Source organism: Nicotiana tabacum, chromosome 10, assembly GCF_000715075.1.
Source record: "Nicotiana tabacum cultivar K326 chromosome 10, ASM71507v2, whole genome shotgun sequence".
Lineage (NCBI taxonomy): Eukaryota > Viridiplantae > Streptophyta > Magnoliopsida > Solanales > Solanaceae > Nicotiana > Nicotiana tabacum.
The window spans coordinates 131,163,467-131,183,810 of record NC_134089.1 but is presented as its reverse complement, the minus strand read 5'-3'; the positions used below and the strand labels follow the sequence as shown (position 1 = coordinate 131,183,810).

General features: G+C 34.9%; 2 protein-coding genes across 2 annotated transcripts; one reads left to right on the top strand and one right to left on the bottom strand.

Moving 5' to 3' along the window:
* Positions 1 to 4,252: 4,252 nt before the first annotated feature.
* LOC107762802 (pentatricopeptide repeat-containing protein At2g41080-like) lies at positions 4,253 to 6,456 on the top strand. Its single transcript, XM_016581195.2, has one exon. It carries the CDS (start codon positions 4,338 to 4,340, stop codon positions 6,312 to 6,314), a length of 1,977 nt encoding a protein of 658 aa, XP_016436681.1. The 5' UTR covers positions 4,253 to 4,337; the 3' UTR covers positions 6,315 to 6,456.
* Positions 6,457 to 7,638: 1,182 nt separating this feature from the next.
* On the bottom strand, positions 7,639 to 13,366 carry LOC107762801 (putative alpha,alpha-trehalose-phosphate synthase [UDP-forming] 7). The gene is made up of 4 exons (XM_016581194.2): positions 12,997 to 13,366; positions 10,675 to 12,711; positions 9,513 to 9,786; positions 7,639 to 8,740 (listed from the first exon to the last, which is right to left on the bottom strand). Exons 2-4 carry the CDS (start codon positions 12,663 to 12,665, stop codon positions 8,429 to 8,431), a joined length of 2,577 nt encoding a protein of 858 aa, XP_016436680.1. The 5' UTR covers positions 12,666 to 12,711; positions 12,997 to 13,366; the 3' UTR covers positions 7,639 to 8,428.
* Positions 13,367 to 20,344: the final 6,978 nt, after the last annotated feature.

Sequence of the window (20,344 nt, the reverse complement as noted above, 5' to 3'; positions counted from 1 at the left end):
TCATGTCGTACTGCCTTAATATACTGAAAGTGGTCGATGTGGTCTTCTTTCCTTTTTGGTTTGACTAACATATCGTCGATGTAAACTTCTATTGTTTTGTCGAGTTGATCCTTGAACATCTTGGTGACCAACCTTTGATACGTTGCTCCTGAGTTTTTCAACCTGAATGGCATGACTCTGTAACAGTGCGTTCCGTGATGGGTGATGAAAGTAGTCTTTTCCTGGTCCTCCTCCTCCATGAGGATTTGGTTGTAACCTGAGTAGGCGTCCATGAAACTTAACAATTCATGCCCCGATGTTGCGTCGATGAGCTGGTCGATATGAGGCAATGGAAAGGAGTCTTTCGGGCAAGCCTTGTTTAGGTCTGTGAAATCCACACACATCTGCCACTTCCCGTTTTCTTTTTTACCATGACCACATTGGCGACCCATTGGGGGTATTTTGATTCCCGGATGGAACCGTTGGCGAGTAGCTTGTCCACTTCATCACTGACGGCCTCGTTGATTGCGGCGTTGAATTTTCTCATTACTTGTCGCACTAGGGGTAGAGTGGGTCGACATGCAACTTGTGTGTGGCAACGTCTTTCGGGACACCTAACATATCTGCATGGGATAAGGCGAACAAATCGGCATTGTCAATTAAAAATTTATGAAATTTACATAGTTTTGAGAGTTTATGTCCAATGTAAGCCTTTTTGCTATTGTCACTGTTGTCCAGTTGGACGGGATCGAGGTCTTCTACCATTGATCCTGTGGCTTCCACGATGTCGGGGTCCCTGATAACTTCTGTTTGTGTGTCGAGTCTTGTCTCCGACTTTGGTAATTGCTATGCTTCTGAGTCTGTTCCCTTTAGCTGTTGAGTGTATGTGCAATCCTAACCGATACGATAGCATTCTTGGGCAGTGCGTTGTTCGCCTAGGATGCTGAATATCCCCCATGGAGTAGGGAACTTGATCACTTGATACAGGCTTGACGGGATGGCCCTCATGGCGTGTATCCATGGTCGTCCTATGATGGCGTTATAAGTTGTGTCCTGGTTCATGACATGGAACGTTGTTTCTAGGGTGACGCCCCCGGCCAGAACGGGTAGCATTATCTCCCCTGAGGTTCGCTCAAATGCATTGTTAAAACCTGTTGGTGTTATGCAATGTGGTACTATCTTGTCTTCGAGACTCATTTGTGTGAGAACTCGAGGGTGGATAATACACGCGCCGCTTCCGTCTTCTACCATTATTCTTTTCACATCAGTATCAGAAATACGTACAGTAATAACAATTGCATTGAAATGAGGGAAACTCAAACCGTCGGTATCTGACTTATCGAAGGTGATACTGTCTCCAAAGTCGTCATACCGTTCATGGGTGATCGACCGCTTAAGTTTGTGTGTGGTGGTGAACTTCACGCAGTTGATCGAGGCTTCATCGCCTCCGCTGATGATCATTTGGATGGTGCGGGCAGGGGAGGGTAGCTTTGGAGGCCCCTGGTGTTGTTCACGTCCACGGCTGAAGTTGGCTCGTCCACGGTCGCTCATCAGCTCTCTCAGGTGCCCTTGGTTCAGCATGTTTACTACCTCTTGCCGTAGGGCTATGCAGTCTTCGGTTTTGTGACCCTGCTCCTAGTGAAATTCACAAAGGACGTTCGACTTTCGGGTATTTGGGTCGGACTTCATTTTCTGTGGACACTTCACCTTTGTGCCAAGCTTCTCTAGTGAGTACACTATTTCTGAAGGGGAAACACAAAAATTGTGAGTGGATAAGAGTGGAGGCATACCTCTTTCGTTTCGATGAGTCCCTATATGTGGCCTGGACGGCCCTTCCGCATGTCAAGGAGGCGGTGGGATGGTTGTTCTGACGTAGGGTTGATACCTTTCTTGGTTGAGGCGTGGACCTGACTGGTATCTTCGACCGTCGTTACAACGATCTTTTCTCGACTCCGTTTGGAGTGATGTTAACCGTTGGGTCGGACCGTTAAGGTCATCCTCGTCTGCTCTTACCTCGGCGCAGTAGGCGTTGTGGATTTCTTCCCAAGTGGTGGAAGGGTATTTCATGAGCATACTTAATAGCTTTCTGGTTGCTCTCGACTCGTTCCTGTTCAACCCATTTTGGAAAGCTGCTACTGCCATCCCTTCTAATACATTTGGTAGGCTCATTCTTACTCTGTTAAACCGGGTGAGGAAGTCCTTGACTCCCTCGCCAGGCGATTGCCTAACGGCGAATATATTTTTTACCCTGGCTTCCGCCTTTTTAGCTCCGGCATAGGCGGTGACGAACTTGTCTGTCATTTCTTCGAACGTTGTTATTGACCATGCTGGTAATTGTGAATACCAGGTTAAGGCTCCCCCTATTAGGGTTTCACCGAACTTTTTCAGCAACACTGATGGTACTTGCTCCTTCGAAAGGTTATTTCCCTTCACCGCTGTGACGTAATGAATGATGAGATCTTCGGGATTTGTAGTATCATCGTATATCTTCAAGTACGGTGGCATTTAAAGGATTTGGGTATGGCATATGGAGTCGCCTCCTTGCTGTACAGTTGTTCGACGAACCGGCCAACATCTCGTTTTGGTCGCATCTTTTGGGCGCCCGATATCTTATCGACCCTTTCTTGATGTTCCCACATCTGGTCGCGGAGTGCCCTATTCTCATTTTCCATTTCTTCCATTTTCTTTGGAATGATTGGAAGTGCGTCATTACCTGCATCAACAATAGTGTAAGCATTACCTGTTTGGGGGGCAGGTTGTTCGCCGGTGGTTGTTGTGGTATTTGCTTGTGTGGTGTTTCTATTCTCCCTTTGAACGGGTTCGTCGAGTATGTTGTTTAGAGTGTTTGCCAGCCACTCTTCCAGTAATTTTTTCACTACTGGTGGTGCTTCCTCAACTGTAGACGTGGAGGCTCCCCTCTCGTGTGAAGCGGTTACACTTTCATGAGGGGGAGGTGAATCACTCCGCCTGGGTGTAGCGCTTGGCGTCACATTCTCGTTATTTTCCCTGTCATCTTCGTTTATGGTGTTCAAAATGTTGGTAGTGACGCCTGCTATTGCTTTCTGTCTTGCATCTCCTTTTCCTGCTATCGTTAGTTTGTACAAACGAAGAAGAGATGGCTGTTTTTTTTTTTTTTTGCTCTAGAAGGAACTAAAATTTCAACTAAAAACTCCCCACAAACGGCGCCAAATTGTTTGACCAAAAAGGTGTTGAACCTTTTAGTTAAACTAATTAATGATGAGATATAGGATGACTCTTAGTTGAAGATAATAAATTCTAGATCAAATATGTCGAGGAATCGACGGAGTGAACGATGTTTGGCAGTGTTAAAGAGCACGTTTATATTCGATGAATGCTAATAATGTGATACCATAAATTTGTAATAAATGTAGAAGATTGCAATAAATGTAATAAGAGGGAATCTACTACCCAATTATTGTATGATTTGGATGGTTCCTTCCCTTGACAACAACGTGGGAATGAGAGAAATAAAGATGGTTATGGAATCTTTGAATCTTGTGAGTCCAGGTTGAGTAGTATGCACCTGAATAATATAATCAATGAACAAGACAACTTTTCGTATATTCTCTTGAGTCAACTTTTTACAATGTCTTTTTCTCAGAAAATGAAGATCCCCCTCATTGTTCCCTATTCCTTACTATTTATAAGGGAAATTCCCAAGAAAATCCTAAAAAGTACAACATAAGGAATATCCAAGGGAATATTCCTGATGTCCTTTCCTAAGTCTATCCTACCGTTGCAATTACAACTTTGGTTGTTCGTCCTCGCCAGTGATTCCTATGAGGACGGCCCTTTCGCCATAATGTCGTGGTCGACCCCGTCCTTAACACGACTTATCTGCAATTAGTGAGTCGGCAAATTTTGACCAATACAGTGGGGACTGCTGGGAAAAAGAAATAAGGTGACGTAACCAGGAGCGGAGCTAGAGAGCTGGTTCGGTCGAATCCGGTAGCTTTAGTTCGAACTCTGTATTTATCTTAAAAAATCTATTGAATATGTATAAATTTATTAATTTAGAACCCAATAACTTGAAACGAGTAGAATCCGAACTCATAAGCTTGAAATCATGGCTCCGCCTTTGGACCTAATCTCACTAAATCAGTCATTATATAAAATGGGGTTTTTCATCATTATGTAACAATGAATATAATGACACAATACAATAAAATTTAATTAACAATCAAATAAATATTATATCTAACATAACAATACGATACAATGGGTAACAACATAAGATCACAAGAATGTAAAAGCATTTTTAATAAAACTAGAGGATTCCAAACGAAGACACATAAAATGAGAATAAAAGGCAACGACCAACTTGAACTTTTAAACGAATGGGACAGTCTTGTGTGAGACCTCTGAGTTTCCTTCCCCTCCGTTCATCAAACTCTCGGCCGTTCTCGACAGCCTCCACTGAGTTTTCAATCCTATGTTCTCAAGGTTACCTAAAAGAAGCGTTCAATAAGTTCTCTTTCCTAATATGGGACAGCCCATCTCATTTCTCGTACCTTCTACAATCATGCATCGAAAAAAAATCTTTTTCCCTCACCAAACAGCTGCATTCTCTCATACTAACCTCTGGCTGTTTCAAAGACAAATTTGTTGCCAACCACCTCCTTAATGCTTACACTAAGTTGGGTCAGCTAGATACTGCGGTTTCACTGTTTGAAAAATTGCCTAAAAGAAATGTCATGTCTTTTAACATTTTGATTGGTGGGTATGTACAAGTTGGCGATTTGGATAATGCCTCTAAGCTGTTTGATGAAATGGGTGAGAGAAATTTGGCTTCTTGGAATGCAATGATCACTGGGTTGACTCAGTTTGAGTTCAATGACAAGGCATTGAGTTTGTTTTCACAAATGCATGGATTGGGTTACTTGCCTGATGCATTTACTCTTGCAAGTGTTTTAAGAGGTTGTGCTGGCTTGAAGGATGTGAATAAGGGCAGGCAGGTTCATGGTTGTGTATTGAAATTGGGCTTAGAGGACCATCTGGTTGTTGCAAGTTCATTGGCGCATATGTATATGAAGTCTGGTAGCTTAAGAGAAGGGGAGATAGTGATCAAGTCAATGCCAGCTCCAACTGTAGCGGCTTGGAATACCCTTATTACTGGTAAGGCTCAGAATGGATGTTTTGAGGGTACATTCGAGCTGTATAATTTAATGAAAATCGCTGGGTTTAGACCAGATAAGATAACATTTGTTAGCGTGATCAGCTCGTGTTCGGAGCTGGCTACAATAGGACAGGGGCAGCAAATTCATTCTGAGGTTATAAAAACTGGAGCAGTTTCTGTGGTTGCAGTTGTTAGTTCCTTGATTAGCATGTATTCAAAATGTGGGTGTTTAGATGAAGCTGAGAAGATTTTTGAGGAAAGGGAGGAAGCTGATATTGTTTTATGGAGTGCTATGATTTCTGCTTATGGGTTTCATGGGAGAGGAAAGAACGCGGTTGGGTTGTTTCATCGCATGGAGCAGGAAGGACTGGTACCTAATGACGTGACTTTCTTGAGTTTGCTCTATGCCTGTAGTCATAGTGGGATGAAGGACGAAGGGCTTGAATTTTTCAACTGTATGGTGGAAAAGTACAATGTGGAACCTCAACTGGTGCACTATACATGTGTGGTTGATCTCTTAGGAAGAGCAGGCCGTTTGCAGGAGGCCGAAGCTCTTATTAGATCTGTGCCTGTGAAGCCTGATGCTATCATATGGAAGACGTTGCTATCGGCCTGTAAAATTCATAAAAATGCCGATATGGCTAGAAGTATAGCTGAAGAAATTTTGAGGATTGATCCTCAGGATTCAGCTTCATATGTGCTCGTTGCTAATGTTCATGCATCTGCCAAAAGGTGGAAGTATGTTTCTGAAGTGAGGAAATCAATGAGGGATAGAGGAGTAAAGAAAGAACCAGGAATAAGCTGGCTGGAGTTGAAGAACCATGTTCACCACTTTATTATGGGTGATAAATCTCATCCACAGTTTGAAGAGGTTGATGCATACTTAAAGGAATTGATTGCAGAACTGAAGTTAGAGGGCTATGTTCCTGATACGGGGTCCGTTTTGCATGATATGGACTTAGAGGAAAAAGAGCACAACTTGGTCCATCACAGTGAAAAATTAGCAATTGCTTTTGCGCTAATGAACACCCCTGAGGGTTTTCCAATTAGGATAATGAAGAATTTACGAATTTGTGGCGATTGCCATGTGGCTATTAAGTACATATCCAAGATCAAAAAGCGAGAAATTATTGTACGCGATGCCAGTAGGTTTCATCACTTCAAAGATTGCTGTTGTTCTTGTGGAGATTATTGGTGACAATTTGACTGTAGGTAATGGTCGTTCCCCCTTTTCTCATATCGAGACTATTTATGAACCATTGTTTCCTCTGTTAGATGTAACAATATTCAAACCTTGAAAGAGATTCACAAAAATTAAATCTTTTATTTATTTTCATTCATATTGAAAAGTGAATACAGTATTTCTGAGAATACCATGTGTCCAAATGTATTTACATATATGTTCTTCGACTCCATTTTATTTGAGATTTTTACACAATAAGTCACTTATTTAAAATTATTTGTTTAAATAACATCACTTTTGATTATTATAAAAGTAGCAAATTCATTTACAAGTCTAGCACGTTAGAGGTTCAGACATTAAATGACTAACAAATTTAACAATCAGTCATTTACAAATTGAGGGATCAATTTATACTCTCTCTCTCATCACCCCTAACAACTTCCGTTTTTCTCTTTATATTCATCCACATCTCTTGCTTTCAATATCTATCAAAGTTTCCCCATGTCTCCCCCTACTCCTTCTAGACACCACCATCCTTTTTCCATGACAGTAGTTAGGTTCACTAAAATCATTACAAAAATTAAATTATAAGTGAGAAACATCAGAAGCTTTCTCGCAAAGAAAAGAAGGCACTTGTATAAATTATGAATTATACCATACATGTTATATATACAATGTATTATTGGTACTGATATTTCTATGTTTCTATACCATTTGGTGTGACTTATTTTACCATACATGTTAGATTCACAATATATTATTGAAATATTTGTGTGTATTTTTCAGAAATGGAAGGTGTTATTGGTGTAAGTTCTTTAAATTTATACATGTTTTATACGGGTTATAAAGTGATTGTACCCGAGATACATATAGTGTATTTTTACGTTGCAGGATTCGGTATTTTAGATTTATATAGCATGCGATTTGGATCTATATATATTTATTCCAATTCAAACATATACCATGTATACATAAGGTATAATTTTAAATAAGTGATTTATTGTGTAAAAATCTCTAACATATACCCAATACAAATTTCCCTTGTTGTCCCAAAAGTGTATCTCTTCCATCCCCTTACTGTCCATGTTACAATCTTTTTCTTAACAAGAAAATGATAAATTAGTAGTTCTAAACTACCAACTTCAAAGAGTATAACCAAAAAAAAAAAAAAAAACCTTCTTAAAAGAGAGCATCACAAGAATTCATCAAACCACCCCATATATTCTCCCAACATAAAGAGTACAGAAATGTTGCAAAGGCAAATAACAATATGGATTAGTAAATTAAAAACAAACAGAATGCACCATCAAGATAGTCAAATAGATAGGTGGTAGAGAGCTTTATGATTAGAAAACTCTAATCGTTAAAACAAAATGCTCTTGCATTAACTTATATCCACAATGCTTTTGATAGGACCAAATATAAAAAGAAAAAAAGAAGAGAATTTCTCCCAATTCACATCCTATTCTTAGACTGTACAATTATAAAACTGCTGAAACCATTGCCTCAAATCACATTCTTGATGCTTATTACCCAGCTACAGATTCCATGTCCACAGACACAATGCTATAATCTAAACTAGGTCCAACATACGACCAACTTATAAGAAAGAAGAAAACCTCATATACTAACCAATTCAACTGTCAAGCAGCCAGAAGCAGTCTTCGGTTAAAGCTTTGCCACCACAATTAGCGTAAGCAGCCCGAACTGCAAGAACTTCATTTAGTTTCAGCATATTTCAAGAATGACACAAACTTTTGTCTATCCTAATAAATTCTCTGCCCTTGTCGATCTTACAGAAACCATGTCTGACATTTTTGGCTCAGCCCCTCTCTTCTTATGATTCTCCGATTCTGCATAAATGCTCAATGCCCTCCAGCACTGCACAATTTCTTTCCCTTAAGAATCTGCATTCATCTTCTGTATTTCTCCCCTTCTCATAAAATATATTACATCCAGGATTGTGATAAAAGAATAGAAAAAAACAGAAAGGAAAGAATGATTGAGCAGAATTTGAGATTCCATTTTTCTTAAACCTCAAAACCTAAACTATCAAATGGACAAACTGATCTCCAGACCTGGAATATACATTCAGCAGAGAAGGTAACCAAGCAACTGCGTAGCTACATTCACGCGGAGCTCTCAGGTTCTTCATCGGAAGTCACTGGAGTATCAGTGGCTTCAGCAAGGGAGTCGAGCATTAGCACCACCTCTGATGTGTCATCCAAGTAATACTTAGCTTTGCTAGGTTTTTGTCCAACTGTGCAAGCAAATACCTTGGTATCATATGAAATAATATTTCTGGACAAAGCATCGCCGATGATTTCAAACATATCTTCATCAGATCTATCATCACCAATGCAAAGCACAAAATCCGCCTGTTTTCCTTTCTCTGCTAAAGATGTAAAGATTTTTTCTGCAACTAAACCTTTGGTAACACCCTAGAATGACAAGACAAAATTAAGGTTATTAAAAACACAAGCTAGGATTGACACATTAGAGAACTGCTTAGAATACAAGTCAAAAATCATTAAAATAAGGATATATACTCTGGATACTCAAGAATTTGACAACAGCAATCAGAATAGTGGAAGAGAAAACACTATCACTGTTGTTAAAATCATTACTTAACATTAATCTTTCTAGACAGGACATGTATGCCAGCTACTTGCTTGTCACCTACTTACATGAATGTTAGAAAATACTTGAGGCACCTTGATTTGTAGATAAGCTACACATGGATTTAAAATGGGATAATGCTTTGCACTTAATGTGGAGAATGATGATACTCACTTACAAGATAGGAATTGTTAATGAAGGTCGATGTATACCAGCTTGAATGCACACCATTCACACTTACAAATAGGAAGAATGTACACCATCCTCATAAGCAATATAACAAAATTGGCAACTCAGAAAGCAAATGCCACACTTAATGTTGAGATCAGTACAATTATTGTATACAGGAAAATAAGATGTATAAGTTATATGGTCAACACCATATTCATATTTCGCATCAAGATGCCCGATTGCTAATAAAAAGTTTCATCCAGAGATCATTTATAGGAAACCAAAAGTGTACTGAGACTGTCATCAACATGGAAAGGGGTCATTTACTGAGGAAGCTAAGTACCATTTGGTAAATGTAAATCTTGGAATATAAGAAACAAATAAGAACGAAAACATATGGAAATTGGGACAAGTAATACGTGCCTGGGGCTTCACTTCCACAATGAACTGACCACTTTTCACAGCAACCGGTTCATTTGCTAAAACACTCTCTAGATGATCAAGCATCTCCTTTGCCTGAGAAAACCCAAATCCAGAATCCGCATCACGATACTGCCACACTATAGCACTTTCCTTTCTTTCTATGCAAGAACCATCTGTAGAGTCTGTGTAGGATTGCATCACGGGTTCAGCAAGATGCATCCAACCAAAATCAGAGCTCTGACTGCATACTTCCCAATCCTTATCTTCAGCCCATCTGCATTGTCAGAAAACTAAAAGTTAGCAAACCTAGAAGAGCAAAAGATTGACCTGGAAAACAGCATTCCCTGATTCATGCAGATAATCTTGGCTGAGTCAGACCATATCCTGATGGCAGCGAAGATTGCCAGAAACCATTAGCACAGGAATCTCAACAATCACTAAGGCACAGATTGTCAGGGCATGAAGTTCAATGAATTAAGTTGACTACCAGGGGCGAAGCTATCTGTGGTCAAGGGTGGTCAATTGAACACCCTTCACCGAAAAATTATACTCCTGTGTATAGGGTAAAATATTACTTATTATAGATAAAAAAAATTGAATCTGAACACCCTTGCATAGCTCATTGGCGAAAGGTGTTTAAACATTGAACACCCTTATTGAATTTTTTGGTGTCGCCACTGTTGACTACAAAACTATATTAACCACGATAGAAAAATAAGACTAAATTGTTTAGATCAGGTAGTACAATAGAGATTTGAGAAGGTACTGCGATGATTGGATTAGTAAATGAATTTGAATTACTGAAAGATGTAAAGCTGCATAAAATACTATATCATCATTCTAACAACTATATCAAATGTTAGGGACATCCTAAAATGGAAACTGTATCACACGAGATAAAAAATGACCTATATCACTTTTTCTTCATTTGCAAGAATGCTCATTCTGAATTACACCTTTTAACAGCACACTATACTATTTGTTTAGACACCATACAAAAAGTAGATATAGGAAACAGGGATAGTCCATATCAAGCCCACAGCAACTAGAATGATTGACATTGTGAATAACGTAACCAAAAGAAACACTAGTAATTAAGGTACCAAAATGCAAGTAACATTGATATCAGTTGATATTGTACAGGGAAAGAGAAGAAACAGACCTCAAAAAGTAGCCATGTTCTGCTGCAAGTCCCAGTTTCCTACAAGGAGAAAACCACTTGCTTAGGCTTTCCCTCCCTCTTCCACTAACAATGAAGACTGTATTGTTTTGATCACCACAAATTCTATTTAGGATGGAGATAACTTCAGAACTTGGAGACTTGATGATAGAATTCTGAGGCATCACAGTTCCATCATAGTCCAGGAATATGGCCCTGCTCTTAGACTTAATATAAGCATTCACAATATCATCAATTGACAGCTTCCTGAAGTTGGGATCTAGGGCAACAACTCTAAACCCAAAGCCCAAACCAATACCATAGCATCTTTTCCTAAAGTGATCAGCACAAGTTCTCTCCATATCTTGCAAGAAACTTCTCGACCAATAAGCAACATCGTGAGTGCTGACAAAACGGTAATGCTTCTCATGCCGTAGCTGTTTCTCTTGTTCAGCCATTGATACAGCCTCATTCATTGCCTCGGCAGTTGCTTCAACATTCCATGGATTAATGCGGATTGCCCCACTTAAGGAAGGTGAACACCCAATAAATTCTGACACAACTAGCATGCTCTTGTCGGGTCCACCTACACCTGAATCTGTTTCTGAACCAGATACACCGTGTCGACAGACGATGTATTCATATGGAGTCAGGTTCATCCCATCCCTAACAGCTGTGACAACAACACATTCAGCAAGACTATAATAAGCCATTCGTTCGCTACTTGACACAGGCTTATCAATATAAACTATAGGTTCATACCCAGACTTGCCAAATTGTTTATTAATTCTATTGCAGCTTTCCTGTATCTCAGCCTGTATTTCCTCTAAATCTATTCCTTTACCCCGCATAGGATTGGCAATCTGGACGAGTACAGCCTGCCCTTGCCACTTGGGATGCTGTTTGAGCATATGCTCCATAGCTAGAAGCTTTAAGTTGATACCTTTGAAGATGTCCAAGTCATCAACTCCAAGCAGAACAGTTTTTCCTTCAAATTGCTGTTTTAGCTCCTTAAACTTTACCTCTTTATATGCAATTTTCTTCATAGACTCAATATGACCCATATGTATCCCTACGGGCATAATCTTGATACCTACTGTCCTTCCAAAGTATTCTAAGCCTATATAACCTCTCTTAGATTGATACTCTAAACCTAACATTCGACTGCAACAAGAAAGGAAATGTCGAGCGTAGTCAAAAGTATGGAATCCAACAAGGTCAGAACATAGCAGAGCTTTAAGTATTTCCTCTCTAACAGGAAGCGTCCTGTAAATCTCAGATGAAGGAAATGGACTGTGAAGGAAAAACCCAATTCTCAATCGATTGAACCGCCTCCTCAAGAAAGTGGGCAATACCATCAAATGATAATCGTGAACCCAAACAAAATCATCCTCGGGATTAAGAACCTCAACTACTTTCTGCGAAAACATCTTGTTGGCAGAAACATAAGCCTCCCACATAGACCGATCAAAGCGACCTCCGTGATCAGGTGAAAATGGCAACATGTAGTGAAAAAGCGGCCACAAATGCCTCTTGCAGAAACCCTCATAATATTTCTCCAAAATATTAGGGGGAAGAAATGTTGGCACGCATCTAAATTTATCTAAAAGATAGCTAGAAATGTCATCCTGTTCAATTGGATCAACATCAATGGATAAAGACCCAACAAATAAGACTTCCATATCTTCAGGTAAACCATCCTTAAGTCTCAAAAGCAATGAGTCCTCATTCCAACTAAAGCTCCAGCCTTTATTATCCGGTCTCCTTTTTGCTTTCAGTGGCAACAGATTCGCCACAATAATCATCCGATCACCAGCAAGTGAAGATAAGTTATCAGAAGAAACACTATGAGCCAGGTCATCATCCAGCTCACATATACTCCCAGGCACTGTCATTACACGTGGCATCATCCGCGGCCGCTCCCTCTCTCTTCCCATTACAGGAAAATTCCCAGATGCCAAATCCAAAAGATTGGTATATGATCTGGACATCATCTTGACAACGAATCTTTTTTTCCTCTAATTGGGGAATTTCAATTTTCTACAATTAAACAAAAGAATTCAAGTTCAACCATACTTCTATACCTAAAAAAGAAGAACCCTAGCTGAAAAACTGAATCACAGAACAAAAGGGCAAAAAGATGCTGAGTAAAAAGAATCAAACAGAAACCTATGTGAAGTAACTACATAAAAATATGATCTTTAATCATACCCATATGAAAGTAAACATATAAAAGAAAATCAAACATTTCAAAAATTGTAGCAAATTAAAACATGTATAATATAAAGTACACAAAAATAGTAATTTGGGAAACTCAGATTTAACCTCAGAGATTCAATAAGCAGACAATCTTGGATCCTTTTCAGTAAAGACTCGATCTTTAGAGCTGAAGGGGGTGGAATTTAGGGTTTGATCTATCCATTTGTTCTCTATTTGAAAAGGGTGATCTCCAAATGCGTAGAAAGAAAGTTCTTCAGAGAAATAAAAATATAAAAAATTTATATACAAATTAAGAGTTGTTGTAGCTGATCTTGCAAGAAAAATTAAGATTCTTTGCTTGACCCAGACCTACATAAAAAAACGTGCAATGCATATGTAAAATGGGTGTTTTTTAAAAATTAAAATCAGCAGCTGAGGATGTCCATTTTCTGTAGCTAAGGCCACCGAAAGGGGCTAAAAAGGAAAGGATAAGGATAAAAGAAAAAGCTTTGCATAAAGGTGCACCAATTGAATAAATTGACTTTCTTTTTGTCCTATTTAATAGAGTACTATTTATTTTGAGGTTCGAATAATTTAAATTCGCATTAAAAAAATTTATTTTAGGATAATATCCTCGACTTCATTACTAAGATTCCAACGTGAAATATGTGATTAAGAATAAAACATATTTACTATTTTAACATAACTTTTAATGATTTAAATTTATATATTTATTTGTATATTTATGTGTCCGGTCAAATAAAAAATGTTTAATTGGACAACTTAAAAATTGAGGGCCTTACATTTGTGTATTAATCCTAAAAATTAATAATTGATAGTATATAGTTATATACTATGTCTATAAATGTTAAAATTGACAGCTCACTCAGAATTGTTTATGAGATCATGGGGGCAAGGAAATCTATGTTGAATGTGATTGACGTTGCCAAAACTTAAAATAATGTTTTTCATAAAGATTAAAAAGTGGAGAAAAATGTAGATAACGTTTAATCTTTAATTTAGTTTATAAAAGTTAGGAAAAAAGTTGCTCAACACTGCCAAATTTAACAAAGTAAACCACTTCAGCAAAAGGATGTTGTAATATCTAAATTATTGAATTGAATGGTGTCACTTGATGTTACTCAAGTCTCAACATGCACTTGGTGAATATTGGAAGTGGAGTATTTGACTAACATGAGTTGGGATGAGATGGATAAGATTTCTCCACTCTTAACTAAAGATCTCGGGTTCGAACTTCGAATATGAAAAAAATATTGTTAGGAAACACTTCGGGTCTTACCGCCGACCGGCACAAAGTCGGATAGTCGGCTACAAGATTCTTCTCATTTTCTTTTAATACTAAATATGTATGCACGTGCAAAGGCTCAGCATCGAAGTCAATGTATTCTTCATAATTTACCTCAGACAATGAAATTAAAGAACATAAATCCAAGCAATTAGTATCCATGTGCTAGGCGACGATAACTTGGATAAAATGTGTATCTATTTAGTGACATGACTAAATGAGATGGCATCCCTTTAAAACAAAAGGATTGAAAAAAAATAGCACACCAGCAAGAATTCGTATGGACAAAGCAATGCTCCGCAGACCTCTAGATTAGCGAGATGAGTTTGGTACTAGAGAGGTCCAGTTATTTCAATTAGACATATACAACTTGATAATAATAGCATCTGGAAATAAAAATACGTAGCACATCATTTAATATAACTAGTTTCAGGGTACGCGCTTTGCTTTTATATGTATATTTTTTAAAAATCACGTAAATATTATTAGACTATATATTTGAGTTATACAAAATTGTAAAATAAAATTTAGAGAAAAATTCCTGAAACTAATGAATATTGTTCCCATTAGTTAGCTCATTCTCACAAAAATTTTCAGATACTTAATTGTAATTTAAGGGGACTTACGTCGAAATACTTTATGAAAATTCGTATGACCTGAAAACAAAAATAAAAATACTTTTCGTATGCTTTTCTAAATATTTATCAAACAACACAATTAAAAATTAAATATTTTTGTCTTTTAGGGATTGGGAATGAAAAGATTGTTCACACACCTAATAAAATTGATAGTGATAATGTAAAGTCTAAAAATGAGTATTAATGTTAAGTGAATATTTTACTACGAATAACTTAATATAACAAATAATATAGTGAGATATTGTCATTTATTGGACTAAATGCAAATAAAAAAATAACAATTCATTTATAATATATTTTATCTTATACTATTTTATCGTAATTGCTTCAAATTAATCAATTTGACTCTTAATATACTACACTATAATCGATTTCTCTTCTTTTTACCCTAAGAGTTTTGTCAACTTGACAAATATTCTATTTATATAATGAATTTTGAAAAGAACTAAATTAATTTTTTTGCTAATTAGTTAACTCAAAGGCATAATCATTTATTTCACAATTAAAGATAGTATTTTAATTTTGTTGATTCAAATTCTTAATGTTAGCTCATCCCAAGTTTTAAGTCTTAAAAATATTCAAATCTATCTTCAACGGATGAGACATTTCAAATGTGAAATGATGATCGATGGGAATATCCTCAAAATGATTATCGGATTTAATACCTTCTAAAGATGAATTACTTCTTTACAGTTTGATAAATTTATATTTAAAAACTTGGCCTAATTTTAATTTTCAAATAGCAATAGATACATCACAAATCGATTTAAAATTACCTCATCTACATGTTGTACCAAAGCTTAATGCCTTGCACTATTGTTTATTCAATGTGTGTAGCTTATCATGATCATATAATCGGTACATTGAGATCGAAAATATTCACTTTAAAATAGTTCAAATTTTCATAAATGAAAAAATAGTTCAATTAAATTAATAATAATTATTATTAGTATTATTATAGACCCTAATGAGAATCATTTTTGTTTTGTTTTAACCTAATTTCCTGGTGCCTTACACATAGACATATTAGAATTAGGTGGCAACGCTACAACCAAGAAGCTAATTATTGGCCTTGCACGCGTAATATCACTTTATGGCGGTTGTTAATTAATTTTAAATTCAGATATTAAGAGAAGTTAACATATTATAGTTATGTTACGAATCAAATAAGGAAAGAATTTTAAACTCCTACATATGAGGATTTTTATGTACTAGTATCTATGAACGTGCATTGCACGTTAATAATAGCATGTGATGGTTTAAATATTTATTTATATGAAAGAACAACAATATTTAATTAATGAGAGAAATTTTATGTATAATAATACAAAAATTATTTAAATGTCGAAAAATATTATTACATTAGCATAATACGTGAAATTCAAAATGAAATGACATCATCAGAACTTATACAAATGATCAATTTAGTCATGTTAGTTAGATAATTAGGTATTATAATTTAAAAATATTTAATGTGATGGTATCTTATCGAACACTTATTTGTAGACGATATTTTTTTGGGTATGTTTCCTTCTAATGCTTTGGTTGCTCTGTCATAACCACAACTCTTGATGTCAATATTGATATCCCTCTTGAAAGTGCAACATATAGTTGTTTGTGCAAGAAAGCTTATTGCGATAAATATAGTCTAACATTTAGGATGTTTGTCCTTGTGCTTTATTTATTATAATTGCAAAACATAAACATGCTGAAAATTATTTTCTCAGAAATTGAATAGGATATTCTTTAGTTTTGGAAGACGAAAGATGAATTCTTGGATAAAAATATACTTAGAAGCACATTGACCAGTATCATAATTTTTGTATGATATTATTGTCAAAACTTCTATATACCATCTGTGTGCTATAGCTATTTGGCGGATCCAAATTTCAATAGCATGACGAGCATATTTTTCTTCAAAATCAACCTATATACAATAAAATATCAATTTAAATTAGTCTATTATATATACGATGGCACTAACATACGTATGAAATAATAAACTTGACAACAAACGTCTATGGTAGAAGGTCTTTTGATATTAAGTATTTAAGTATTCTTTTTAGTAGTAATTATTGGTATCATCTTCTGCTGAGTCAAAAACTGAAAAATATTTTATTTTTACCATAAAATTTGGCATCAACCTTTTATTTAGTTAATCAACATAATCATCTATTAGCTAAGATAGCTTTTTAATTTCTATCATACAATTTGCAAATTGCGTTTTATTCTACTTTCGGAAATATTAACCTTAATAAATGCACTACTATTACCATTGAGGTTGATAACCAACTGTTTTGGAAGAATAAAATCATCTTTTATTGGATGGTCTTCTTCGTTTCCGACATGAAGAAAGAAGTCATTAAATACTGGATTTGTCTTATTTTATATTTCTTATCAGTTGAATCCTTTTCATTTGAGGCCATAAGTATAATTTTGGCAAGTTAACTTTTATATTCTCTCCTTTTATCGATTTTGGAACTACTGGTAGTACTTGACAGAAATTACCTTCCAAACTATTAATTTTTCACTAAACAGTTCATTGATATCCAATATATCACTGATTCTCTAGAACTCCGGATAATTATTTCGATCATTTGATACTTAGCCATAAACGCTTCATCCCATCTTATCAACTTTGCTTTCCTTATTAGAGTTATTGCGCTGCTTTGATATATTTGTGATGGCCAATTCAGTTGTTTGAATAGGTATATCAAATCTAAAGTGAGGGACCTCATAATAAAATTATCGTTGGTACACGACTTGTTATTATTGCTAATAGTATCATGCCTCTTGTTCTGACATTTTCAAGTAATGCATGACATAAAAAAATTATTTCGATTATGCCAGAAACATCTATAAAAGATAATCCCGCTATACCATAGTCGACTCTTTATAATATAGTCTTGAAAATTTGTTCTTGTTCAGGATTTAGTTTTGATTGTGCTTCCTCAGACATTTGTATGACATTTTGAATCTTAATACTATATTAACTTTTTTTTATACTTTGTGTTCTAATTTTTTTCAACTCTAATGCTCTTTATATGAAATAAATTTATGTACTCTAAGGGGTTGTTTGCTATAATGGTGGGATATCACACCTTCTATATGGGATAACTAATCCCACCATTTTCGTGTAAAAATTATCTCGGTATTATCTATAACCCAAACCAAACATGGGATAAGGCTAACCCCAAACTTATCCCGGGGTTATTATCATTATCACATATACTAAATGACCCCTAAATTTTGTTTTAACTTGACAAATAATTTTACTCATATGATGAACTGAATTGGATTCTCTTGCTAAATAATTAATTGAAAGATTTAATTATTTAGACTTAAATAAGAAATAATTTATTTTATATTGATTCAGATCTTAATATTAGTTCATCTCTTGTTTTGAATATTTAATCTTAATTATAATTTTCTTCATTATAAATTCTATTTTGAAAGAGTAAAGAGATTGATCTGACATTTTACTTTTAGATCTTTGCGTTTGTAGAATCAATAGTGGTATTGACCTTACCAACCATATTTCTTTCTCTTTCTCACATATTTATATTCTTAAATATTTTCTTAGTTGTTGTTTAATAATTGGGTATATTTTTTACTATTACACGATAAAATTGATAATTTTTATATTTGAATATGAAAATTATTTAAATATAATATAGAATATATTATCATGGAGATATTTTTTTTTCTCAATTTCAATGCCTTATGCCTTCTATTTAACATTAATTTTATTTTTTCTTGGTATTAGACATTATAGAGTGATAATGTATTGCCAACGGAGGATTCTTATTGAATTGATTTTATTAAACCTTCTTTTATATTTTTAATATGAACTTAATAAATAAAATTTTATTAATGTTAAAATCTTAAATATTAAAAAATTAACATAAAAGGTAATGTAGTCTAGGAAATAGGTTATTATAGTTATGTCCTTTCAATAGGTTATTATAGTTATGTCCTTTCCCTATGATTTCTTCTATTTACTATTTTTGATCTATTTTGGTCTATCAATATTGTATTTGTATTTTTATAAAAATATAGGCTCTCATTTTTCTAAATAAATTTGAACAATATAATACATTCTCAAATTAAATTAGTAATAGGACATTATAATACGTTTTAAAATTAAATTAGTAATATGAACTTTTAAGAAGTATATCATAAAAGTAATAGGATTGCATGACCGAAAATATATCTTCCCGAAAGTAATTATACTAAAGGAAATCTAACGTATTTCTAAAGGTGTTAGGTTTACATGCTAACATGTAGTATTATATGTCTATACCGAAAGTCATTATACTAAATTAGTAGACAAAAATAGCCTTAATTACATCAAGCTTTCTATTAAATCAATAGGTTATATTGGTAAAAAAAATATTGAGATAAATAGGGAGTTTTAAATAAATACGTACTCTAAATATGGTCTTCTTCATTGTTGAAACCAAATTGTAAACATCATCCAAAAAAATAAATGGGTCCGATTAATTGCAACACTTCATTCAAAAAAGGAGACAAAAATATTCTATACGATGTTGAATCACAATAATGTCATAACTAATGTGAAATATATAAACAACGAACAAAAGTAAGCAAAAAAATTAGATACACAAAAACGAATTCCTAATGTGTAGTATATGTCCTAAAACTAATAGGATTATATGGCTAATATTGAGAATTCCGGTTATGTCCTTTTATTATGAGTTATTATGCTTAATATTACAAGGTTATTTTTATAAACCGACATTGTATTCATACTTTTATAATAATAATATAAATATAGATTATAAATAAGGAAGGATTCAATATTCATTATTTTAGCTGATTTTAAAATGCTAAAATGTTAGAAAATAATAAAATTACTATTTTTGTCTAGTGTGAACTCTATTTTAGAAGGGTAAAAAAGACGAACGACATTTCGCTAAGGGTCTCCGTGCTAGTCTTAGGGTACGCGTGATGCGCGTGAATCCTGTCTCAATGAGTATAATATTTAAAATATAGTACTAAGTTATAAAATAAAAGTGTAATTCCTAAAGATGATCATGAATATTTATTGTGTATAACTAACTCAATAATTAAAAAAATATCTTACGTGTCCTCAACATAAATAATTCAACTTAAAATTTGTTCCAACTTTACAATTTCAGAATTTCAGTTTCACGGGCAAAAACCTTAAAAATCTAAATAATCTTGAAATCTACAAACTTTAAATAAACACAAAATCAAAGTACAATAATAAACAAAAAGGGACATTTAACAAAAAAAAACAAGCTAGTAAGAGAATCTACAATTGAAATCTAGCTAATAAACTCACTCATATTTAGCTAAATGTAACATGGATTAAAAATTAAAGAATCTCATATACTATCTTGTTAATTTTACGTCTTTTATTGATTTTTGCTCAACATTGCTCATAAGTATAATAGTGTATTTAAAACTTTTGAAAGTTAAAAGTATAATATTGAATAATATTATTAGTGCAATAGTCTTGTATATTTTTAAAAAGTGAACTATC

Excerpts from the sequence above, each read along its gene's own strand:
- LOC107762801 (XM_016581194.2), bottom strand. The coding sequence starts at position 12,665 with ATGATGTCCAGATCATATACCAATCTTTTGGATTTGGCATCTGGGAAT. Across the intron at positions 9,787-10,674 it reads GAACATGGCTACTTTTTGAG|ATGGGCTGAAGATAAGGATT; the intron begins GTCTGTTTCTTC and ends CTGACAATGCAG. Across the intron at positions 8,741-9,512 it reads TTGTGGAAGTGAAGCCCCAG|GGTGTTACCAAAGGTTTAGT; the intron begins GCACGTATTACT and ends TTGTCATTCTAG.
- LOC107762802 (XM_016581195.2), top strand. The coding sequence starts at position 4,338 with ATGGGACAGTCTTGTGTGAGACCTCTGAGTTTCCTTCCCCTCCGTTCA.